Source organism: Heterocephalus glaber, unplaced genomic scaffold, assembly GCF_053883595.1.
Source record: "Heterocephalus glaber isolate CG9 unplaced genomic scaffold, H.glaber_assembly_v1.0 deba00001068, whole genome shotgun sequence".
In the NCBI taxonomy this organism is placed as follows: Eukaryota; Metazoa; Chordata; class Mammalia; order Rodentia; family Bathyergidae; genus Heterocephalus; species Heterocephalus glaber.
Genome location: NW_028258188.1, coordinates 1,089,175 through 1,115,293, shown reverse-complemented (window position 1 = coordinate 1,115,293; position 26,119 = coordinate 1,089,175). Strand labels below are relative to the sequence as shown.

At 40.3% G+C, this 26,119-nt stretch overlaps 1 protein-coding gene across 5 annotated transcripts in view; it reads right to left on the bottom strand.

Annotated features, from left to right (window-relative positions):
- Positions 1 to 358: 358 nt before the first annotated feature.
- The window catches only part of P2ry4 (pyrimidinergic receptor P2Y4), a 37,474-nt gene continuing 11,713 nt past the window's right edge, over positions 359 to 26,119 (bottom strand). Inside the window, exons 2-4 of one of the 5 annotated variants that reach the window (XR_002391662.2) lie at positions 3,507 to 4,552; positions 2,541 to 2,622; positions 359 to 2,112 (exon numbers count right to left, since the gene is read on the bottom strand). Coding sequence is in view for 4 of the 5 variants with exons in the window: in XM_021250511.2 (XP_021106170.1) it covers positions 2,013 to 2,112; positions 3,507 to 4,552 (1,146 nt within the window). In the remaining variant the exon portion in view is untranslated. Of the gene's footprint in view, positions 4,553 to 4,743; positions 23,821 to 26,119 lie in introns of those variants that run through there. The other 4 variants (XM_087209885.1, XM_004872604.3, XM_021250511.2 and 1 more) reach the window with 4 other exon arrangements.

Sequence of the window (26,119 nt, the reverse complement as noted above, 5' to 3'; positions counted from 1 at the left end):
GAGAAGGAGAAAAATACACAAAACAGTCACTACGGACATTTGCTAGAAATGCAGCAGGGTAAGATGAAGTTCCCTAGGAAGTGAAATTTTAGTGGGTCAAACCAGCCTTTATAGCATTGGCCCCAGGTGAAAGCCAAGGTGTTTAACTAAAGCTGGAGTACAAGGGAAGGCAGACCTGAAGTAGCAGACCAGGAAGTCCAGGCAGTTAGTCTCCATTAAGCAGAAGTGATGGAGGAGAGAGCAGGCTTACTGAGCTTGGCTGATGGGTAGGAGAGGTGATGGGCTAAAGGGAGACAATGGAGATGAGGAGCAGCCATGAGACTGGGAAACTAGTAAGCAGTGGAGAAGGCCAGTTCACTCTTTTTTATTAAATTAATTTTATTGGTACATTTTATTGGTACATTTTAGGTATACAATTCATTTACATTTATCATTGGGTGCTTGTACCTGTACATGATGTATCTTGGTTCTTATTTTTTTTCCCCCATTACCTGTGTGCACCCCCTCCACCCTTCCCTATTTCCACAGATTTCATTTCCATTTTTTTTCTTTTCTCATAGTTTTCCTTTCCCTCTTTTCCTTTCCCCTTCCCCTCCCTTCACTCCTTCGTCTTTGGACCTTTTTTCCTATTTCAAATTATCAATTATTCATTTTAATCATTTTAACCCTTATTTACACTACCAGTTTCCCACACTAGAGAAACTATTCGGTATTTACACATGTGTGTCCTATTTATTTCACTTAAGAGTATGGCCTCGATATGTATCCATTTAGCTATAAATGACTCTAGTTTTTCGTTCTTTATGGCTGAGTAGTACTCCATCTCATAAAAAAAAACACATTTTCTTTATCCAGTTTCCAGTTGATGGGTATTTGGGCTGCTTCCAAGCTTTAGCTATTACAAACTGTGCCACTATGAACATGGGCACACATATTTCACTGTGTTATGATTCTTTTAATTCTTTTGGGAAGATACCCAGCAGGGGAATAGCTGGGTCAAATGGGACCTCTAGTCCTAGTTCTTTGAGGTATCTCCACACTGACTTCCACAGTGGTTGCACCAGTCTGTGCTCCCACCAACAATGGAGAAGGGTCCCTTTCTCCCCACAACCCCACCAGCATCTGTTGTTTGTTGATTTCTTGATAGCAGCCATTCTTTCTGGGGTGAGGTGGAATCTCAGTGTTGTTTTCATCTGCATCTCTCGAATGACCAGTGATGTTGAACATTTTTTCATATATTTGTTTGCTGCTTTTACTTCTTTGTCTGAGAAATGTCTGTTCACTTCAGATGCCCATTTTTGAATTGGGTCTTTGAATTTGGGGGGTCTGATTTTTTTCAATTCCTTTTATATTCTAGATCATAGTCCTTTGTCTGAGGTACAACTGCTAAAATTTTTTTCCCATATTGTAGGTTGTCTGTTAGCTCTGTTGGTGGTTTCTTTTGCAGTGCAGAAACTTTTTAATAAGATGAGATCCCAGTTGTTGATTCTTTCTGCTAGTTCCCGTGCTGCTGAGGTTTTGTTCATGAAGTCTTTTCCTATGCAAACATCTTCAAGAGTTCTATCTTATCTTCCAGCAAGTTTAGTGTTTCTGTCTTAATATTTAGATCTTTAATACACTTTGATATTAGTTTAGTGCATGGTGATAGGTATGGGTCTAGTTTTAATCTTTGGCAGGTTGAAATCCAGTTTTTCCAACACCATTTATTAAATAGGCTATCTTTCCTCCAATGAGGGTGGTTGGCTCCTTTGTCAAAGATGAAGTGGCTCAGCATGTCTGGAGTTATTTCTGGATCTTCTAATCTATTTCACTGATTCTCAGGTCTGTTCCTTTGCCAGTACCATGCTGATTTTATCACAGTAGCTTTGTAGTATAGTTTCAAGTTGGGGATTGTGATACTCCCGGCCATGTCTCTGTTGCTTAGAATTGTTTTAGCTATTCTAGGTCTCTTATGGTTCCAAATGAATTTTTGGATTGTTTTCTCTAGTTCTGTGAAGTGTATTGTTGGAATTTCAATCAGCATTACATTGAATCTCTACAGTATTTTTGGAAGTATGGCCATTTTCACTATATTGGTTGGGAGAGGTCCTGGGTAAGGAGGGTCTCAGATATCTAAGGAGAAAGAAGGAGATCTTTAAGGAAAGGAAAAGGGGCCCAGGAATACTAAAGTCATTTTTCTGTAGTCAGCCCCAATCCAAATATCCAGACAGAGAGACCTCTTACAACCCAGCAAGAATTTGGTATCACTAGACAAGTAAAAGATTGGAGACAGATCAGTAAGGGTGGGGTGAAAGAAAGGCAAGACTTGGATCTGACTCAGAAAATCAACTGGCTAGAAGACAATTTCAGAGGAAAGGGCCTGGAAATATAAGCCCACCCCTCCCATGAATGCTTGCAAAGAACTTCTCATTTTCCAAGGCTTACAAAAGATAGCTTCCTAAATTCCATGTTCTCACCCAATCCTATAAACCCATAAGTGCTGAGAGAGTGCTGGAGCAAGGAGACAAGTGAATGGGTGGGAAATTCTGAAAGGACCATACTAGACCCAGTTGCCTGGCCTGGCCTCAGAGTCCCTTGATGTGAAGGAGCTCGTTACAGATTTATCATTTATCTGGGAAGGATCTAGAGAAAGGGGAGAGACAAGAGAAGAGTAAGTTATGGACATCAATTTCTGTCACTGCCACATGCTCTGTACAAACCTGCTCTACCTCTGGGTACCAGCACTTGGAGCCATTAACTCAGGAGTTCCTCCCTCTCAGTCTGAACCACCCACTCTTTCATTAAAAACAGGAGAGCTATCAAACATGTTCTCAGCAAACATGTAAAGGAGGCCCAGTCCCATTCCTGTTCCTGGAACAGCTTGGGTCCTGCCCCTTCAGGCTTCCCAGAGTCCCCACCCTCCTGGCTGCTCACCAGTTCATAGTGCCATGCCTCCAGTGGCTTGTGGAGCCCTGGCACACAGGCTCCCTGAGATTGCACCCTATTTCAGCACCTAGGTAGGCAAGACTATCCTGTCTTCAAGAGGGAACCAGGAAGTGGGTGTGGGTGCTACACATGGCACATATGGCATGTATGATATGCCAGTGCAGCCTACTTCCTGCTTCTGGCTATCACTATCAGATAAATCAGACCAATTCTACAATTACCCCACCCTCTCCACCCCTGCAGTTGAATGCTCTTATCTGGCTGGAGAAATGCATGCCGTGGGAGGATGTGGGGGAAGTTGAGTAAGGAAGAGGACTGGAGAAGCCTTGCAGAATCCAGAAACAGGACTAATGTCCCTGGGAAAGGACAGAAACAAAAAGAAAGTAGAGGTAGTGAAGTAACCACTACTACCTTTATCTAAAAGGGAGAAGGGAAACGAAGCACTTTGCCAGGGGTCACTAAAGAAGACCCTCACCTCTGCCCCACACTCACTCCTTTTCCCTTCACTTCCCAGCTTCCAGTTTTACAATCTATCTTCCCTAGGGGCAGGGAAGCGGCTGTTGTGGGAGGTGCTTGCCCACCTGCAGCTGCTATTCTCAGGCAGGGACACCAGCGCCAGGGAGGAGGCAGCTGTGCGGGACTGGGGTCTGCCACCTCTGCAGAGGTGTTGGAACTGGCGTCGGTACTTGTCCCCAGTGAGTAGGTAGAGCACGGGATCCAGGCAGCTATTGGCACTGGCCAGGGGCCGAGTCACTTTGTAGGCCACGTTGACAATATTCAGCGTCTGGCAGTCAGCTTCCAGTCGCCTTGCTAGGTAATAAATGGTGCGCGTGATGTGGAAAGGCACAAAGCAGACAGCAAAGACAGTCAGGACTACAGTGATGGTGCGGAGAGAATGGAGACGAGAAAATGACTGTGCAGACCCTGGCAAGGGCTGATATAGGCGCTGGACCATGAGCCCGTAGCACACCAGAGTGACCAGACAGGGCAAGCCAAAGAGCAGCCCCATGATCGCTGAGCTAAAGTGCACGTAGTGGGCAAACTTCTCAGGCCGAGTGGTGTCATGGCACAGAATCGTGGTCCCCCTGGTGCTGGTTGTGACAAAGAACAGGTTGGGGACAAGGCAGCCGGCTACTACCAACCAAACTCCTAGGCAGAGAAGGGCTGCAAAACGAGGGCGGCCCCAGCGTAGTGCCCGCAGTGGGTGGCAGATGCCCAGGTAGCGATGCACACTGATGCAGGTGAGGAAGAGGACACTGCAGTAGAGGTTCCAATAGAAGAGAAAACGAATGAACTTGCAGAACCCAGTGCCAAAGGGCCAGTGGTTGCGGGCTGCATAGTAGTAGACGAGGGTGGGCAGTGACAGCACATACAAGGTGTCTGACAATGCCAAGTGAAACATGTAGGTGGCTGTTGCATCCCAGGGTCGGAGTCGAAAGAGGAAGAGCCAGAGAGTTGGGGCATTGAGGCCCAGGCCCAGCACAAAGACAACTGTATAGCTCACAGGCAGCAGGATGAACTTGAACTCCTCATTAAACCAGCAATCCAGCTCCACCTCATCTTCTCCAAGACCAGGGCTGGGGCCCAAGGAGGTGAACAGCGAGGACTCTGCAGTGGCCATGGCCTCCTAGAGACAGAAAGGGCAGAAGTAAGGGTGGCCGGATTTCCCTGGTGCCTCCCCCATGGTGCCTTCACCTCTGATCCTGCCCTGGTCCCAGTTCCCTGTACTGTATGTGCCCCTGACACCTTCCCTCCACCTGGATATACCCCAGGAGCTTCATCACCACCCTTGCCCAAGAAGTTTGGCACATCTCCTACCTGCTCCCTTTGAAGCGGAGCCCAGTTGACTCTGTCACCCTTTCCCTTGGAAACCAGAGGGCAAATTCAAGGGGGTGGGGCTTAGGGCAGGTCCTGTCCCTCCTCCTGTCCCATCTCTGGAGATCATCACAGCTAGAAAGGACCTTGGAAACTATCTAGTCCAACCCACTCAGCATACAGATTGGGAAACTGGAACTCAATAAGATTATGATTTAACTACTTCGAAATGATTGTGGGAGGGAGTACTGTACACAAGGACACATCCAAGTTTACAGAAGAGCCAGGCCCTGGAGATAAGTAAATTACAAGAAGATAATATAAAACTGTGGAAGCAGAAACATGGGAAATAAATTTTAACATGGGGAACTACAAGACAATACATTGAAAGATTTTAGAAAATCTAAACTACAAAGGTTAATAAAAAATATGGTAAACTTTATTACAATAAAGCATATTGTCTTTAATTCTCCTCAAAATATTCCTCCTCACTTTGAACATACTTATTCCATTGTTCTTGCCATTTACTGAAGCAGTTTTGGAACCCCTATTTTATGAGTGTAATAAATTTATGAGGTGTAATAAAAAATACAGTGAATGCTGTTGCTGAGTGCCATGCAAAGGAGAGGAAAGCTCAAAAAACATGGTGTGCCCTCATCCACCTTATTCACTGGATCTGGCACTGCATGATTTCTGGCTCTTCTCCAAAATCAAAATGATCATGAAAGAAATGTTTTGATTCCTTCAGGACAGCAAGGTAGCCATGACAGCACAACTAAAAACACTCATGAAAGAGAACTTCTAGAACTGCTTCAGAAAATGGCACGATTTGTGTAGAGATGGGAAAGGGATCTAGAAGTGGGGGAGGTGGAACAAGGTGGGGGGGAGTAAAAAGGATCAAGATTCTATGTGTATACGTATCACAAACACGTGCTAATAAAAATTATTTTAAAGGTAGCAAGAACAATTAGATAAGTGTATTTGAAATATTGGGGGTATTTTGAGAGGGATGAATGGCAATGTGTCTTTTACTATAATAATTTTTTTAAAAATTAAATATAACCCTATTTTTGGCCACACCTCACACATTTTAACTCCATATGCTAATAATTATAGCAAATGTTTATACAGCCTTTACTATGTGCTGAGTACTGTTCTAAGGATTTTATAGTTATTAATACCTCACCAACTATGTATGAAGTAGGTTCTATTATTGTCCCTACTTTGCTGAAGAGAAAAGTAAGGCCTGGGTAATTTATTTTGCTAATTAGTGGTAGAATCAATTTTTGAAACCAGGCAAGCCTGCTTTTGGACCAGACTGTAGTATCTATGACTTACATTGGCATGCTTAGTTGCCCCTCTAAGCAACTGGCCATGATCCATGGAAGGATCAACAAATATTTACTGAGAGCCTTCTGTGTGCCTGGTCCAGCTCTAAGCACTATGAGTGAACAAAACAAACACTACCTCCTAATCTAGTGATGTGTACATGCTGCTGGGGGTTAATAAAGTTAATGAGTAAAATATGCAGATTGTGATCACTGTTACAGGGAAAAATAAAGGAGGAAAGGGAAATAGAGAATGACAAGAGGAAGAGAGAATTGCTGTTTTAAATACTAGGGTGATTTGAATAAGGACAGGGTACTGTGAGGAAGGGGAAACAGAAGATGAGGTCAGAGAATTTGTCAGGGACCAGATCATGAAGGTCCTTTGAGGTCATTGTAAGGGTACTGGATTTACTGAGTGAACAGAAGGCTTATAGAAAAAGGCTTATAAGGGGCTGGGGATTTAGCTCAGTGGCACCAAGCCTGCCTCAAAAGCACAAGGTCTCATGGTTTGGGTTACACTGTAGAGGGCCCACTGGCCAACTCTATGCTGAGAATAGACTGCAGAGCTGGAGGCATGGGAATGATTAGGCAAGAGACTGTTGCCAATAGGGATGATGGTAACTTGGACACAGTAGCAGAGATGACAAAAAGTGGCTAGATGCTGGATAGATTCTGAAGGAGAGACAAGATTTACTGATGTGGGGTGTGAGAAAGAGGAGTAAAAAATGACTCCAAGGGAAAGATAGCCTATTTTAAAAATGGTCTTGGGAAAACTGGCTATCCACACGCAGAAGATTGAATCTAAACCCATGTCTCCCACCAAGTACTAAACTAAAAAATAGATTAAAGATCTAAATATTAAATTAGGAGCATTTAACCTGCTGGAAGATAAAATACGTAAAAATTTTGAAGTCATAGGCATTGGCAAGGCCTTTCTGAACAGGGCCTCAGTTGAACAAAAAATAGCACCAAGAATCAACAAATGGGATAAGATCTGGGCATGGTGATGCATGCCTACAATCTAACCACTTGGGAAGCTGAGGCAGGAGGATCACTGTGAGTTTGAGGCCAACCTGGGCTACATAGTGAGTTCAAGGGCAACCTGAACTATATAGTGAGACTCTGTCTTAAAAACCAAAAAAACAAACAAAACAAAAGGGATCATATCAAATTTTAAAACTTCTGCACAGCAAAAGAAACAACCCAACATAATGAAAAGAAAACCTACAGAATGGGAAAAATTTTGCCAGAGATTCCTCTAACAGAGAACTCATATCAAGAATATACAAAGAACTAAAAAAAATTAGACCCCCAAAATGGAAGACCCAATCAAAAAATGGGCAAGCAAAAGGAATAGACACTTCACAGAAGAAGTACAAATGGCCAATAAATGCATGAGGAAATGCTCAACATCACTGGCCATTAGAGAAATGCAAATAAAAATAACACTGAGATTCCATCTTAGCCCAGAAAGAATGGCCATCATCAAGAACTCAAATAATAACAAATGCTGGAGAGGATGAAGGGAAAAAGGAACTCTTCTACACTGTTGGGGGGAATATAAATTAGTACAACTACTATGGAATAAGTGTGGTAATTCCTCAAAAAACTGAAACTAGAAATTCCATTTGATGAAGATATTTCCCTTCTAGGCATGTTTCTGAAAGTGTTGAAGATATCCTATTACAGTGATACATATATGCCTATGTTTATGTCAGCACAATTCATAATAGTTAAATCTTGAAAGCAGCCCATATGTCCATCAATAGATGAATAAAGAAAATGTGTTTATACACAATGGAGTACTACTCTGCCATAAAGAAGGATAAATTTGAGTCATTTGTAGGAAAGTGGATGCACTTTGAAACCATAATGGTAAGTGAAATAAATCAAACACAGAAGGTTAAATATCATATGGTTTCTCTTATATGAGAAACCCAGAGTAAAAATAAAGAGCAAAATAAAAGACAGATAATAAGAAGTAAGGAGATAGATCATTCTCAAAAGGGAAGAGGAGCAAGAGATAGAGGAAAGGGGAGAGAGAGGAGGTATAAGGGATGAAATAAATGGAAATTGAAAGGTGTTATATACATGTACCAACTCGACACAACAAATGGAAACATTATGCACAGCAAACGTATTTTAAAAAGGAAGGGGATCAAGAGATGGGTGGAAGGGGGGAGGGAAGGGAAAGGGGATGAAAAAGGAATTAAGATGTATAACGTAAATGTACCAACTTCCCACAAGGAATGTAAACATTATGTACTATGTACATGCACTAGGAAACTAAACTAAAATACAAAAAAAATTTAAATAACCCCGAGATTTCTGATTTCAGCAACTAGAAGAATGAAGATGCTGCTGACAGGTGTAGGGGAAGGCTGTGAAAAGAGCAAGTTTGGGGAAAGATGAGTTCATTTCAGCCTATAAATGCTGAGATGTCTAGCTGGGCATGGGTGCACACCTGTAATCCCAGCACTCTGGGAGGCTGAGGTCGGAGGATTGCAAATTTCAGCCCAGCCTGGGCAACTTAGCATGACTTAAAGAGACCCTAATTTTTCTTAATTTTTGTTAATTTGGGTTTTTGTTTGTTTGATTGCTTGTTTTTGTTTTTTGAGAGTGAGAACACTGTTTTTAGTTTTGTTTTATTCTTGTTTTTGTTTTCTCCTTCTTTCCTTCCTTCCTGTCTTCACCAGTTTCCTGAAGCTTGTGTAATCTTTCCCTGTCCTTCAGCCTTGCTTCTAATCTCTTTTTCTTCTTTCATTTCTGTATTTTTTTCCTCTTCTCCCTTTTAAATTTTCTTCACTTAGAGTAAAATCACTCTATTGAGTGGATATTTACTGTATATAATTTTCTGATTTGTCTTACATTTTGCTATATAACTATAAATCTTGTACATAGGGTTAAAGGTGGCAAATTACTAGTTATCTCACTTTGTCATTGTCCAATCTGTGTGTGATGGTATTGCTATTATTGATTGTACTACTTTAGCCAACCTGACATAGTTGTCGTGATCAATTTATCTTCCTTGTATCCCAATAACTAGATTGTCTGGGACTTATAAACAATACTACAGCCCAGTACCAAAGAACTGGGTGGAAGGCCAAACAGGCTGCAACCTTTTATCCCTAATAAATTAAAGAGGCAGGATCTTGAGAAAGACTCAAAATCCAAAAGCCAGCTATGCATAGAAAGCAACTCTGAAATATAATTTCCTAAAAAGGTCTCAATACTAGTAATAAAGTTACTTACAATAAGCAATTTACAATCATCAATGCAGAAAACAAATTTTTAAGAATAGAAAATGAGAAAACCTGGGAGCAAGATGCAACCCCAGACCTCCAGGTCACCCAAGGCAAATTCAGGGTGCATTGAGGTGGAAGAAATAAAAAACCACTCAGATGAACCTTCTGAAATGGTAGTGGCAGAAGTGAAAAAGCAGGTGAATTAGTTTCTAGAAAAAAAAACCAAATGAGAAATAATTACATAGATAACTAAAGAGGTGATGACCATAATGAAGGATATGGTTAGTGAATCTAGAGTAGACACAGATTTAAAAAAAAATAGAGTAGTTTAGGAAAGACATAGAAACCATGAATGCCCAACATAGCAAATCATCAAAAAGATTATACGCCATGACCAAGTCGGGTTCATCTCAGGAATGTGGGAATGGTTCAACATACACAAAGCAATAAATGTAATATATCATATTCTTTTTCATTAAGTTTATTGGTACATTTTATGTATGCAATACAGTTACATTCATCATTGGGAACTTGTATCTTTATACGATGTACCTTGGTTCTTATTTTTTCCCCATTCCTCTGCCCTCCCTTCAACCCCTCCACCCAATATATCATATTAATAGAACCAAGGACAAAGCCCACATGAGCATCTCAACACAGGCAGAAAAAGCATTTGGCAAAGTCCCGCATCCATTCATGATTTTTAAAAAACTAAAGAAAACTGAAATAGAAGGACTTTATCTCAATCTGATAAAAGCCATCTATGACAAACCAACAGCCAACATCATACTAAACCGACAAAACCTGAAAGCTTTCATTCTAAAATCAGGAACATGACAAGGATGCCCACTATCACCACTCCTATTCAATATAGTTCTGAAAACATTAGCCAGAGCAATTAGGCAAGAGAAAGAAATAAGAATAGGAAAGGAAAAAGTTAAATTATCATTATTTGCTGATGATGGATACTCTACATAAAAGAACTCAAACACTTCACCAAAAGATTCCTGGAATTGACAACTAAATTTGGCAGCATAGCAGTATACAAAGTCAACACTCAAAAATCAATAGCATCTGAACCAACAATGCCATCCCTATAATAAAACCACTTTCTACATCCTGCCAGATCTGACTTCTAATTGTTTGTTTTGTTAAACAAATTTCTATCTATGTTCATACTTTTTCTTCTATTATCTTTATCCAGTTTTAGGATTAGCACAATGTTGAGTTCCTAAAATGAGGGGAGAAGTGTTCCTTCTTTTTCCTGCTTTAATTGTTTGATATAATTCATCAGTTAAAATGTATATGAGCCTGTTGTTGTCATATAGGTAGGTTTTCAAGCTAGGAATATACTTTCTTTATTAGGTGCTATTCAAATTTTATATTTCCTCCAGAGTCAGTTTCATTAATTTGTCTTCTAAGGTACTTCATAGAAGTTGTCAAATTTATTTCCAAAAAGATTTTTGTAATATGCTTTCTATATCCTTTTAAATGCTCTAAAATCTGTGGTAATGTCCTCTAAGTTTTGATATTATAATTTTTAAAATGTGTAATTGATATTGTGTAATAGGAAGAAAAGGTCTAAAGGAGTAGGGGAAGTGGGAAGGGTAGGGGAAAGGAAAGAAGGGAAAAGAAAAAATATGAGAAAAGGAAAAAAATGGAAACAAAGTCTTTGCAAATAGAGAAGGGTGGAGGGGGTGAAGGGAGAGCAGGGGAAGGGGAAAAAGATAAGAACCAAGAGACTCATGTAAAGGTACAAGATCTCAATGATGAATGTAACTGTATTTTATACCTAAAATGTACCAATAAACTTAATGGGGGGAAAATCAATAGCATTCCTGTATACAAATAATAAACTCACTGAAAGAGAAATTAGGAAAACAACACCTTTCATAATAGCATAAAGAAAAATGAAATACTTAGGAATCAATCTAACAACAGAAGTGAAAGACCTCTACATTTAAAACTATAGTACTCTGAAAAAAGAAATTAAAGAAAATATCAGAAAATGGAAAGATATCCCCTGTTCTTGGATAGGCAGAACCAATATAGTGAAAATGGCCATACTTCCAAAACTGTCATACAGATTTAATGCAATCCTGATCAAATTATTAACAAAATACCTGAAAGAACTAGAGAAAACAATCCTAAAATTCATATGGAACTAAAAGAGGTCTAGAATAGCAAAAGCAATTCTCGGCAACAAGAGCAAAGCCAGAGGCATCAGAATCCCCAGTTTGAAGTTACACTATGAAGCTACCATGTTAAAAACCACATGGTACTGGGAAAAAAAAGACCCAAATATTAATGAAACAGAATAGAATATGCAGAAACAACTCTAAGCACACTCAGCTACCTTATCTTTGACAAAGGGGCCAAACACCTTCACTGGAAGAAAGATAGCCTCTGCAATAAATGGTGCTGGAAAAACCGGCTTTCCACATGCCTGAAAATTGAACCTAGACCCATATCTCTCACCATGCACTAAACTAAAATCGAAATTTATCAAACATATAAATATAAAAACATAAGTACTTAATCTGCTGGAAGATAGAATAGGTAAAACTCTAGAAAATATAGTAGTAGGCAAAGACTTCATGAACAAAACCTTGATCACACAGGAAATATCACAAAGAATCAACAACTGGGATCACATCAAATTAAAAAGCTTTTCCACAGCAAAAGAAACCACCAAAAGAGTGAAGATACAACTCACAGAATGGGAAAAATTTTACCAGCTACTCCTCAGACAAAGAACTAGCATCTAGAACATATAAAGAACTCAAAAAATCAACCCCCCAAATTTAAAGGCCCAATCCAAACATGGGCACCTGAAATGAATAGACATGTTTTAGATGAAAAAGTACAAGCAGCAAATAAATATATGAAAAAATATCACTGGTTGTTCAAGCAATGCAAATTAAAACAACACACCCAGATTCCACCTTACTCCAGAAAGAATGTCAAGAAATGAACCAATAACAAATGCTGGCGGGTGTGTGGGGAAAAAGGAACCTTTTTCCACTGTTGGTGGAGTGTAAACTGGCACAACCACTGTGCAGGGTCACTATCGAGATTCCTCCAAAAACTAAAACTAGAGATTCCATCTGACCTAGCTTTTCCCTTTTAGGTATCTTCCTGAGTTAAAATGCACCATACCACAGTGATATATGGAGCACTATTTATAATAGGTAAGTATTGGGAACAGCCCATATGTCCATCAAAAGATGAATGGATTAAGAAAATGTGGTTTTTATATACAGTGAAGTACTACTCTCCCATAAAGAAGGATAAGCTTGAGCCAGGCCTGGTGGTGCATGCCTGTAATTCCAGTACTTGGAAGGCTGAGGCAGGAGGATCTCAAGAGTTCGAGGCCAGCCTGGTCTACATAGTGAGTTCAGGGCCAGCCTGAACTACAAAGGAAGACCCTGCCTCAAAAAAAAAAAGGATAAACTTGAGACATTTTTAGGTAAATGAATGCACCTCGAGACCATAATTTTAAGTGAAATAAATCAGCCACACAAGTTTAAATATCACATTGTTTCTCTTATGTGAGAAACCTGAAGGTTAAATAAAGAGCAAAATGGAGGATAGATATTGGGAAGTAGGAAGAACATGTTTAAATGTGAAGGGGAACAAGGGAGGGGGAAGGGGAAAGGAAGGAAGGGAAAAGGGGATTTTAAAAAAGAGAATGGAAGGAAAAAATGGAACCAAAGTTCCTGTAAATAGGGAGGGGAAGAAGGTTTGAAGAGAGGGGAGGGGAATGGGGGAAAAGGAAGAATTAAGATATATTGTATACAGATACAAACTGTCTATGACAAATGTGGTCATTATGTATGGCAAACATGTACAATACTACTAAAAAAACCACTAAAAACAGAACTACAAATGACCCAGCCATACCATTATTTAGTATAAATAGTATATTCCCAAGAAATTAAAGTCAGCATTCTATAGTGAAAAAAAAAAAAACAAGTTTTGCTCAGTTGACCAGGCTGGCCTCCAATTTGTGTCCTCCTGCTCAACCTCCCAAATTGCTGGGATTACAGGCATGTATTACCAGGCCCAGCCTATAAGATATTTTTTTAATATTACTTTGTTTTCAAGGATAAACCTGGCCTCTTCAGAGGAGGTGGAGTGTGATTTCAAGCTTGGTGCACACCCAGGTGGAAGTGCCACACTAGAGAAGCCCAGCCTGAGGCAGCCTCTTTCTCCTACTACTTCAAACTGGCTTAGCTCTGTTAACAGCTCACCTGACAGTTTTGATAGATCTGTTTGTCCCTAGACACAGCTGCAGCTGCTGCTGCCACCACTGCCACCCAGTGGCTACTTCAGGAAAAGACCTCTTCCAACATTCCCCAACCGGAAGTCCTAGCTTCCACTATTCTCAACAGGGCCAAAAGGAAAGAAGGGCTGCAAGGCCAGTCACACTCTTTGAAATTCTTCTTTGCTTTGGTTTCTGTGACTTTGAATTACTCTTCATCTCCTGTTCTTCTGGAGTTCCTTCTGACTCCTTTGTCCTTCTTCCCTGAAATGTGGCCCTTCCCCCAAGGAGCTTCTCTTTCCCTCCCCTCTCCTTCCTCTCACAACCTTCTCCACCACTTCTCTCCAGCCCCTCAAAACATCCATTCCCATGACTTCAAGTCCACTTAGACATTATCAATAATTCTAATGACCAAGTGACTCCAGCATACAGATTTCTCTCTAATCAAAAGCCTTCCAGGTGAGCCCGGGATTTAGCTCAGTGTTTCCGCTGCCTGCCTTGCAAGGGCAAGGTCCAGAGTTCGATCCCCGGTACCAAAAAAACAAAACACAACAAACAAAAGCCTTCCAGGTGAAGTTATGATAACATATGTTCTAGAGGGTTTTTTCCTTCAAATTATTTGTGCTGTTGTCCAAAAAATGCCTTCTCATTCAGAGTTAAGAAAGTAGGTATTAGGTGGGTGTGGTGGCCCATCACTGTAATCTCAGCATTCAGGAAGCTGAGGTAGGAGGCTCGCTGCAAGACCAGCCTGGCCTACATAGCAAGTTCAAGGCCAGCATGAAGTACCTAGCAAGGCCTCATCTCAAAAACCCAAAACCCCAAATCAAACTAAACACAAAAAAGTAGGTTCTGGTGCTGAGGATATAGCTCCATGGGAGATCATTTGCTTGGGATGTGCATGACCCTGGGTTACACCCCAGCATTGCAAAAATAACTAAAAGGAGCACCTTGCCCATAGTAAGTATTTCATAATAGTTTGTTGAAAGAATGAATGACTGTTATAGTTTGTTGGGTTGAATGGTTTCTGCATGTATAATTTAAGCCCTATATATGTTGTTTGGTATAACATACACCCACTTGGCTGTTTGCCATCCATTCTATTTACATCTGGAATTTTGTAGGTACAAAGTTTATCTTCTTTCCCCTGACAGAGACAAATAAGGTGTATGGATACCATTATCGCTTATGCCCTTCAATTCTATTACTCCTCCAATTTTTTCCAGTCCTCTCTTTCCTGGCCCCTCACATCTAATATTCATAAGTATCTTGATAAGTTTCCCTGAAATATTTTTGTTTCCTTGGGGACTAAAGAAAGAAAGGAGGAGAAAGACATCTCTTTCTTTAAGTAAGGAGAGAAGGAAAGAGAAAAAAAGAAGGGAGCAAGGGAGGGAGGGAGATAAGTGATATAATACAGACTTTGGAGTCAGACAGTCCCAGACTTGAACTCTGGCTCCATCACCTACCAGCTGTGTGACTGTGAACAAGTCTTCCTGAAACTCCATTTCCTCATATATGGAATGGGGACACTGTCACCTAGGTTTTTGTTTGGGGAAAAAATGAGGCAATGTACATAAGAACCCAGCTTGGTGTCTGGCAATTATCATCCTCATCATTGTTAGTAGAAATTAAAATATAGGTGCATTTGGAGGGTGTGAGAGGTTCACCTTGATTGCTTGGGTTTTCTTTATGAAGTGAAAAAATGAAGTCACCTGCTAAGGATAAGTAGAAGAAGACAGTTACTCAACCTTGATGAAAAAAAGCAGTAATTTGAAACTTACTAATAAAACTATAGTAAAGTGACTGGTTCCACACAATTGTATCCAGGTTACACAATTATATCATGTGTTTTCTCTGTAGTGTGCCCTTTGAGTCTTTCTAAACATCTGTTCTTTATCTCCAGCAAATCTGTTAACCTTAGAGCAAAGGCTGGACCACTTTGTTCAGCACCCAGGATAGTGTGACAAATCTTTGTTTCTGTCGCTGGATCCATCTATCTCCTTTGCACCTCTGCCAGTGACCTAATAATGCCCTTGTCCACATCCTACTTTAATCTGTTGGTTTGCTTTCAGTTGTAATAGTAACAATTCCAACTCATTTGACTTTTTTTTTAAAAAAGGAAATGCACTATCTTGTGTATAAGTCCAGAGTGGGTGACTTTGGAGTTGATTTATTCAGTAGTGCAACAATGTCATAAAAATTCCTGATATCTTCTATCTTTCTCATCTGCAACCCTCAGCATGTTGTTTGCAGCTCTCATGGCCACAAGGTGGCCACTGTAGTTCAGGAATTGCATTCAAACTTGGTGATATGCAATGGGAAGGGAGGAAGGCCTCTCTTCCTGTGTTTATCAGTCGGGAAACCCCTTTCAGAATCTTCCCAGCATACCTCCCTTCACATCTCAGCCATCATGCATGTAACTAAACCAGTCACTGATCAAGGGGGGTGAAATGACCATGATTGACTTAGAGGAGCATAGGAGCCAGGTGAAATACACTTTACAAATGGGGATTCTGCTCACAAAGAGGATGGGGGAGATGGCTATTGGGTTGGTAAACAACTCTATCTGCTATAACCCTTACTAAATAGCCCACACCTTCCTCACACAGAGATCATTTCCTAACTGGAAGGCTTGATTGAGAGTATCATTGGGGTGTGCAGAGCAAGGGTGAGTAAGGACCTGGAAATAGCTCTCCCATCAATCTATGCTAGAGACCATAAACTCCACAATCAACAAAGCATTCCTTTGCCTTCTTCTCCATGCATTCTTGTAAAATGCAAGTACTCCTGGTCAAAGGGGCACAGGGGAATTTGGGGTAATGAAAATGTTATATATCTTTATCTTGGTGGTGGCTACATATGTGTATACATAAGTATATTAGTTTCCTATGGATGCTGTAACAAATTGCCACAAATTTATTGGTTTAAAACAGTACATACTTTTCTTTTATAGTTCTTGAGATCAGAAATATGAAAATATCAATGGGCCCAAATCCAGGTGTCAGCAGACCTGTACCTAAACTGCAACAGTCACCTTGTGACCATGAGAGACTATGGGAGAGAACCCATTTTCTTGCCTCTTCTGCTTCTTGAGCTGCATTTCTTGGCAATAGCCCCTTTCACTGTCTTCAAGCCCAGCAGCATAACATCTTGCTTCAGGCCTCACATTGCCTTCTATCTCCATAGTGAAATCTCCCTCTGCCTCTGTCATAATGAAACTGGTGATTATATGTATTTAGGGCCCACCTGGTTAATACAGCATAATCTCACCATTTTAAGATTCTTAATTTAATCACATCTACAAATCACCCTCTATCATGTGAGGTAACATTTGTAGATTGCAAGGATTAGGACCTGATATCTTTAGGGGTTATTATTCAGCTTACCACGGTAGGTAAAAATTCATTGAGATGCTCTTAAAATTTGTGCATTTTGCTGTATGTAAATTATACCTCAGTCAAGAAATGAACACGCTAGACAGGAAACTATAAAGCAGACAGACTTTTGGAGATGGAAAGGAGATGGAGGAGGAAAGAAGAGGGGGTAATGGGGAGGAAAATAACAAAATATGTTATATGCATGTACCAATATACCAAAATGAATCCCATTCTGTATTACTGATACAGTAAATCCTCGACTTATGAACATTTGAGTTGCAAACTTCACGGGTGGACTGTATAAGACTTACTTTGTTGGTTCATGAACAAATTCAACTTATGAACAATTCTCCCAGAATGGAACTTATTCGTAAGTCAGGGGCTTACTGTATGCACTAATTTAAAGAGAAATGTGGGCTGAGGATTTAGCTCAGTGGTGCCACCGCCTGCCTCGAAAGTGCAAGGTCCTGAGTTCTATCCCCAGTACCAAAAAATAAAAATAAAAAATAAAAAGAAATGCACATACTCCTGGAAAAGGCATAATGATTTAATTTCCATCATAATAATGAGCTAAAGACCTAACAGGTCTACTTTCTTCCTACTGAGGGGAACCATGGGCCTGACTTGCAAGAGGGATAAGTACTTGGATGGGAAGCAGGTGCTATGACTGTGGGTCTGGTGAAGATTAGTACAAAAGTAGATTCATTCTGACCTTTCACGTCCTCACTGTCAACAGCCTTGGCAAGTATTTGAATCTTTCCCAAATGCCTAACATTAATTTCTATCCTATTCTGGTCCCTGAAGGATCTGGGCTTCTAGCTCTACTTGGGAATTCCTGAGAAAGAGAATTATAGCAACTAAATGACAAGGCCACAGAGTGCATATTGGCCAGGAATGTAAGGACTAACCCAGTTAACTGTGCAAAGAGATTACAGGGCTGCTGTGTACAGCCCTCAGTGAGAAGCCGGAGTTAGAGAAGGCTCTGTTCAGCCCTCTGAGCCACAGAAGACACTGCATGGCAGGGATCAAGAGCTGTGACTGTAGAAAAGAACTACAGAACAGCTAGTTCTAAGGGGAAGCAAAAGGGGCCAAGGTCCTGGATCCTGTAGAACTTGGAGGTTCAGTCTCTAAGTTCTCCAGGCTCACAAAGGGTAGGCCTGAGTCCTATGGGAAGGACAGTCAAGGACTGTCCTTGTTGTTGTCCCTGTCTTTGTCCTTGCTATCATGTCAGTCCTGACAGCTGCAGGGACAGAAATATCTCTGATTCCATGAACAGTCACACAAGGCAAGGGAAGCTTCTTAGAGCACGGACTTAGTTTTAGAGATTGGAGAGGTGGGGCAGGGGGAAGGGGGAGTTACTCTAGGTGTAGGTGATATAGAAGTCAATTGCCTGTTCCCTCCACTTGCTATGTCCCGTCAGGAGATCCTTTCCTAGGCCAGGAATCCTGGTACCCTCTCCAGCAAAAAATGAAGTTCAAGTCTCACATATATGTGTACATGCAGCTTATTACACTCAGCTCCTGGCTCCTGCCCCCACCACCTGCAGGAGATTGACTCCTGCCATACACATTACCTGGGATAATCAGTGCTTCTGATTTTTATCAGTTTCAAGAATCCAAAGTCCCAAATGTGAGGAGTGATTGAGGGCTGGAGAAGGGGCATTCTGTCCTCTACCCTTGGTTTTTATGTGGCCTGGAACAGCTGATCAATATATGCAAAGACTGGAGTGTGATACAAGTTCTCCTTTCAGAAACAAAGGCCAATACTTTGATCCCTTCTATTTCTGTCCCCCACAATGCTTCACCTTTAAGGTATTCAAGTCCATGTTGATCCCAGCCCTCTAGTTTAAGGCTTCACAAGGCCAAAACTGGGTAGTTTCCCCTCTTAAACTCTCCCACCTTTAATATCATCAGAATTCCTTACCCTCACTCTGTTCTAGCAACAACAACTTGTTAATCTTCTAGCCACTAATCTTGTAGCCACTAATCTGCTTTCTAAATTCTTGGTACCTGGGCTGTTTATAGCAGCGTTTCATTCTTCCTCCTCCAAACTCTATTCTCTGACTCCCACCCATCTAAACACTCCAAGAGCTGTGAATATAAGAGGCTGGGGAGGCAAGCATAGCAACCAGAGCTGGAGGCTAATGTGAACTTCATTTCTCTTCCAGGTAATATTCCAAAGGCCCCTATCTCTAGCCCATATTGAGCCACATACCCCTTACCCTTAGTATCCCCCTTAATATGTTGGGGGAAGTTGAGGGGCATCTTTCCTGACACAAGCAGCAGGCATCCAGGCAGAGAAACCTGGAAACTCTCCTGAGATCACCCTTCAGACCAGGCCTCATATGCCCCATAGGAAAGCACTAGAAAGACACCTTCCTCTTTCCAAGGTTCCCTAGCATCTGGGGAGATGTTAAGATAAAGATGCAGATCTGAAAAAGTTAGTGAGAGAGATGGATAAGTTCAAGAAAGGCTTTCAACTTCCATAGAGGTTTCTGCAACCAACACCATGAAAATGAGAGCAACAGTCCCTTCTCTCCTACACTTTCTCTCTTCTTTTTTTTTCCTTTTCCTTCTTAGCTGAAGGTCAAGGTCATCATGAAGTGAACTCAGGGTTACAATCTATTGGAGGAACATAAGGAGACAAAATTAATTCATTTGTTCATCTTAATTCATGTATCTAACAAACATGTCTTGGCACCTACTGTATGCCAGGTGAGGTCCAGCCTCATCAAATCCAAGAAACACATTATCCTCACAATTTTCTGGATAGAAGCCTCTGTCCAGACTATTTCCAGACAAGTTCATTCTCTCTGCAGTCTCTCAAGAGTGCTCCAGTCATTCCACAAAGTCCAAACGTTTTTGGAGAATAGAGAATATGGTTTGTCACAATTTGTACAAAATAAGAGGGTTTCCCCTTGTCCAGGATAGGTAAGAGTATGGCTGAAGAAGTACCTTTGGCAAGAGGGAGAATGGGAAACTCTTGATGGTGGTGAGGTATCTGTCTATGGAGGGGAAAGTTAATCACACTAGGTGAGTTTGGATGGTATACTGCAGGCAGATTAAAGAGAATAGGGAACAAATGACAGAGCTTTCTTCTTTCTGTCACTCATCTCCAAAAAGGCTCATCATCAACTCCATGGCCAACATCTCCAAGTAAGTAAGAGCTCTTTCTAATTCTATGAAACTGTGAACTGCTTTCTACCCAAACTCTAATATTTACCTTTGGGGCAGAGAGAAACCTCTTCCCAACTTGTGGCCTTAAACTCAACCCCAACTGCCTCTACTTTTTCTCCATCTCATTCTCTTGTAGCTTCTTCTCCTAATCCTGGGACTATTTCCTTTTCTCCTCACTTTCCTTTCTTTTCTTTCACTTCCTCTCCTTTTTCCTCCTCTTCCAATTTCCCCTCTCTCTTTCTGGTTTTCTCCCCAAAGGGTGTTTAAGAAGACCAGCTCCAATGGGAAGGTAAGAAAACCTGGCCCAGCTGGGCAAATGAGAGGGTGAAGGGGTTATGTGGGTACATCCTTCAAAGTTTTAGGGGTTTGGATTGGAAGTTTCAGGGGATTCATTACAAAAAATGACTGTGAGACTGACATGGGAGATTGTTCTATAACAGCTTTCCATCTACCTGGGGAAACGGGACTTCGTGGACCACGTGGACACTGTGGGGAGAAGGGAATGAGAGCCAGGGAGTAAAAGAATACCCAGAGGAACCATGCAGAAAAAGGCTGATTGAATGGAAGAATGGGAAAAACCACTTCAGGGATCAACTTTTGTTTCATAGTGTGAGAATTTTTCTGACCAGGGTGCCATCTCTCCCTCTTTCCACAGATGGTGTAATCCTGGTTGAACTTGATTACTTAAAAGGTTGAAAGAGTAAGTGGAAGACCCTGTTAGTCTTGTATATTTCAGGGGTTCCAAACAGAAATGTCACATGCCAGACAGGCAACCTAAAACAGTGGACTAAGACAGAAGTGTAGATGAAAACCAGAAAGTGACAGGAACTGTGAATAACTTGTCTGATGGGGGCTGAAAACTGAGAATTCCAGCTCATTGTGACCAATTTTTTGGTTGTTCATAAGAACTGGAGGACTGAGGATGTATCTCAGCAATAGAGCATTTGTCTAGCATGCACCAGGCCCTGGATTTCATCCCCAGTACTGAAAAATTAAAAAGAACTGGAAATGAAGCTCAGAATAAGACCTTTAGGTGCCCAAAGTCAGAAAAGATCATGGTGCTCCTTCTCCAAATAATGTCGAGAACAAATATATTTCTAAAGCATAAATAAAATTGTTATTTTGCAAAATTATACAAAACTTACATGTGTACTGAAATTAATATGTTTGCAACAGGGCCATAATTCACATATCTCGCTGCTGGGTAGCTTGAACCACCAGTGGTACATGCATGACTGTCCCATCAGGTGGCTTTTTATTAATTTTATTAGTAAAAAGAACAATAAAAGTGATTAGATCTGTTTGTACTGCCAGTAGTACAAGCCACTCGATGGGACAGTCATGCATGTACTATTGGTCGTTCAAACCGGCAGCAACATGATAAAATATATTCTTTCTAAAATTTCTGATTGTTTCCATTATTGTTGGTGGCATCCTGCTTGGCTATTGATCTAACTATGAGTTTAGACTGTCTATGGAATGATTTAGTGCATTAGAGAACCATGTTTTTATGCAAATTTCCCGATTTTCAAATGTTGGCAACTCATTAAAAGATTTTAAAAGGCCTGGCTATATCAAAATACTTCTTTTTTCTGTAGGCTGAATGTGACCTTCAGGCTGCCATTTTGCAACCTCTGGTCTATGTTTTTCCATTTCTCTTTCTGTATAGGGAAACTGCCAAACCTTTCCTTTAAAAATATACAAACAGGGGCCAGGGACTTAGCTCAGCGGTACAGCGCCTGCCTGGCAAGCGAAATGTCCCAAGTTCAATTCCCAATACGAAAAAAAAGAAATGAAATAACAACCACAGGAAGCAACAGTAAGAAATATTACTCTGGTAGCAATAATATAGATCAAGAATACATTGAAAAAATTTTTCATTGCGTTTTTTTTCTTTTAATTCTCACTATGGATTATCCCCACTGGGAGCCAACTAGACTGAAAATTGGGTTTGATTTGAAAAAGGTTCAGAACAAGCTGATGAATACTAATTCAGATGTAGCCTTTAAATATTGAGGAATAAAGTATCCTTGATCTCTAAGATAAAACAAAGTAGATAAGCAATCTAGCAGGTTTCAAATATCAGAGGACATTTAAGGTACATATAGTCATGAATTAACCAATTTCCTTAAGGTCCCCAAGTACTTTATATTTCTAAAGGCTAAATAAGTTTTTCATATTTCTAAAACCTCAGTCAGTTTTTCACATTTCTACAAAATCTTTGGAATAACTCATAGAAATAAATATTTAGTTTTAAATAACAAAAATTTTAAAGACATTTTTAGTTAACTAGGTGTGGTGGGGCATGCCTGTGATCTGACCATGTGGGCAGAATGAAGCAGGAGAATGGAAAGTTTGAGCCTAGCCTGAAAAAATGCTCAATTAAAAGGCAATGAGATACCTAAATACCTAAGGTGGCCTTGTGTTTAGTTATAGAAACAAAACAACTCAGGGCATATACACAACAGATATTAACAGCAATTACCTCTGGAATGTGATATATTATGGTGGAGCTTTGATTTCTCTTTTTGGTTCTATTCTATGATGTTCATAAAATTAATATATATTAGTTTTATATTAAAACAAATATAAGTGAATAACACTAGAATAGATGTTGGCTTTTAAAACAAAATAAATGCTGAGCGTGGTGGTGCACACCTGTAATCCCAACACTCAGAGGCTGAGGCAGGAGGACTGCTGGGAGTTCAAGGCCAGCCTGGACTACATAGTGAGTTCAAGGCCAGCCTGAGCTGCATAGCGAGACCCTGTCTTGAAAAGAAAAAAAAAAGAAAGAAAGAAAAGAAAAACCAGCTATCTGGGGATGGTGGCACAGGCCTGTAATCCCAGCACTCTGGGAAGCTGAGGCAGGAGGTCTGCAAGTGTGAGCCCAGCCTGGGCATTTTAGTGACTTATTGAGACTCTGTCTCAAAATTTTAAAAAGAAAAAAAATTTAATTGGTGAAGTAGCTCAGTGTGAAGGCCCTGTCTCAATCCCCAGTACCACAAAAATAATTAGTAAAAAACAAGCTGTCTCCTAACACCAAAAAAGGATTATTCAAAGCTGCTAAAGAGCACATGAGAGCTTGGGTGGCAGCTGAGGACTTATTCTACAGCTCTCCCTACACAAGCAGACAAAGTGAGCCCAGAGCAATTCATCTGGTTAACATCCTCACCGCTGGCCCACAAGATCCTCTTCTGCCTCACCCCTTCTGAGCTTTTCTGTCTCGTTCCACATCTGTTTCATTTCCTCCCTCCAGCTTCCTTCTTCCAGCCGCCTATTTTTGTTGGTGCTGGGGATGGAATCTAGGACCTTCTGCATGCTAACCATGCACTGTCACTGAGCTACACCTCCAGCCCCACAGCCACCTCTTGTCCATCTCCTTTCTCATCTTCTGTCTTTTCCTTTCCTTTATCCCTTTGCTTTTCCTTTTCTTTATCTCTCCTTTCTTCCACTTTCATTGGCCATATTTGAGAACCAAGGTGAATTTATTTGTTGTATCTTCTGAAAATTGTTTGTCTTCATTGTAGAAAATTTAGAAACTACAAATAGTGCTCGCTTCAGCAGCACATATACTAAAATTGGAAAACACAGGTAAAAGAGAGACTGCAATCCTATCATCCTCAGTCATGAATAATCACTAATTATATTATAATTCTTACTTATCACATTTTTTGTTCAAATATGTCTATATTTTTATTTAAATGTTATACTATAAATAATATTTTATAACCTTTTAAACCTATGTCAGGATATAAAAAAACTGCAGGGTATGGTGCACACGCCTGTAATCCCATCATTCTGGGAGGCTGAGACAGAAGGATCACAAATTCAAGCTCAGCCTGGGCAACGTAGCGATTTAGTGAGATACTGTCTCAAAATGAAAAATTTTTTAAAGGGGCTGGGGATGTAGTTCAGTGTGCATATCTGGGGTTCAATCCCTAGTACTAAAAAAAAAAAAAAGGAAAAAAGATACATAGTACAACTTTTGTCGTTGCTCAGTACTATACTCTATGGTTGTACCATAATGTGTTTACAGTTTACCATAATTATATTTACAATTTTCAATTGTTGGACATTCATTTTGTTTTCAAATTTTTGGTATTATGAACAACCCCACAAGGCACGTACTTAGGGGTGTGTGTGTGTGTGTGTGTGTGTGTGTGTGTATTATCTAATAATTCCTTCAGCCTAAATGCTTAGAAGCTGAACTAATACCCAAAGGGCATCGTAAATTTTTAAACTTTTCTCTATTTATTGCCAAATGGCTGTCCAAAAGGTTTGTATCAACTCTCCCTCCTGCAGTATAACAGGCTGCCTATTATCCCAATCCTTATAAAAACATTGGTATCATTACTTTCAATCTTTGTTATATTTTTAATATAGATTCATTTTTCTTGTTCTTAATTTTAAAAGCAGATAATCTGATATTCAGTATATTGATCTCTTCAAAACACTACAGTAACTTGCTTTCTACTCAGGGGTACCTGTTGATAATTTTCTTTTTTCTGGGCCAGGGCCCCTGATAAAATAAAGATACCCACCTCTGTTCTACATCTTTCCTTGCTTCACTCTGTCACTGTGGCCTTGGACGGGTATTCCTCTAATCCATCCCACATTCCATTAATGCATTTCAGAGGGTTTTCTATCTTAAGTGTCAGCTGCAAAGTATGAGTTCATAACTGTTCAATTTCTGCCAAGATTCCTGTCAGTGTCATCGTCATCATCATCCATATCTACAATCATTATACAGTTTCCTTATAACTGTACATCAACTGCTCACAAGCATTCTAATTGAAATGAAGTTGGGAACCCATGAATCTAATCTTTGGAGTCAGACAGGCATGTATTGTAATCCTTAACTGCTTCTGAGTTCATTTAACATAATTGCAAAGTGCTGATAATAACAGAGGATTGTTGTGAAATCTAAATAACATATGTAGAGCTTCTAGTACAGTCTTGTTATTGACAAGCAAAATAACTCAGAGAACTCAAAGGATTTGTAAAAGTCTTATCCAAGCCCAAGTATTTTGACCCTAAATCTTTTAATTTGTTTATTTAGTTAGTTAGTTAGTTTGCAGTAATGGGGATTTAACATAGAGTTTTTGCACTGAGCTACATCTCCATCCTTTTTCAGGGGATGTGAGACAGGATCTCACTATGTAGCCCAGGCTGGCCTTGAATTCACAGCAATCCTCCTGCCTCAGCCTCCCAAGTGCTGGGATTACAGGCATGCAACACGATGCTTGTCTTCTGACCTTAAATCTTATTGATTCTTTTTAAATTATGAAAAAAGGCATAGAGAACTATATAGCGAATGTCTGTACCCATCCCTTTGCTTTTAAAAGAATTACAGAATCAAACTGAAGCCAGCCTCCTGTGTGTCCTTCCCTAGACTTATCTCCCTTTCTCCTTCCTTCATCCTTCTTCCCCCCCACCCCAGGTAACCACTAATTTCAATCTGGTGTGTATTATTCCCATGTTTCTGTACTTCTATTCTATACTTATGTATCTGTGATCAACTTTGATATTGCTCTACATACACGGTTTTCAACTTTATATAAATAGTAACATATAGTGCATATAATTCTGGTGCTAGCTTTTTTTAACTCAATAGTAAAAAACTTTAACCATGTCAATACACATCTTACTCCATTTCTGCTATAAAAAATACTTAAGCCTGGGTAATTTCTAAAAAACAAATTTATTTCTCACAGTTTTAGAAGGCCAGGAAGTCTAAGATCAAGACAATCAGCACATTCAATTGTCTGGTGACAGTTTCCCTATACTTCCAAGATGGTGCTTTCTTGCTGCCTCTTCCAGAGGGTCGGAACATTTTTGCCCATTCTAACATGGCAGAAGGTGGAAGGGCAAGAAGGCCAAATGTTGCATGAAGCTTCTTTCATAAGGACCTTAATCCCATTCACAAGGGAAAAAATCCTCATGACCTAATCACTTCTTAAACTGAGACTATCTTGATACCGTCACAATAGTT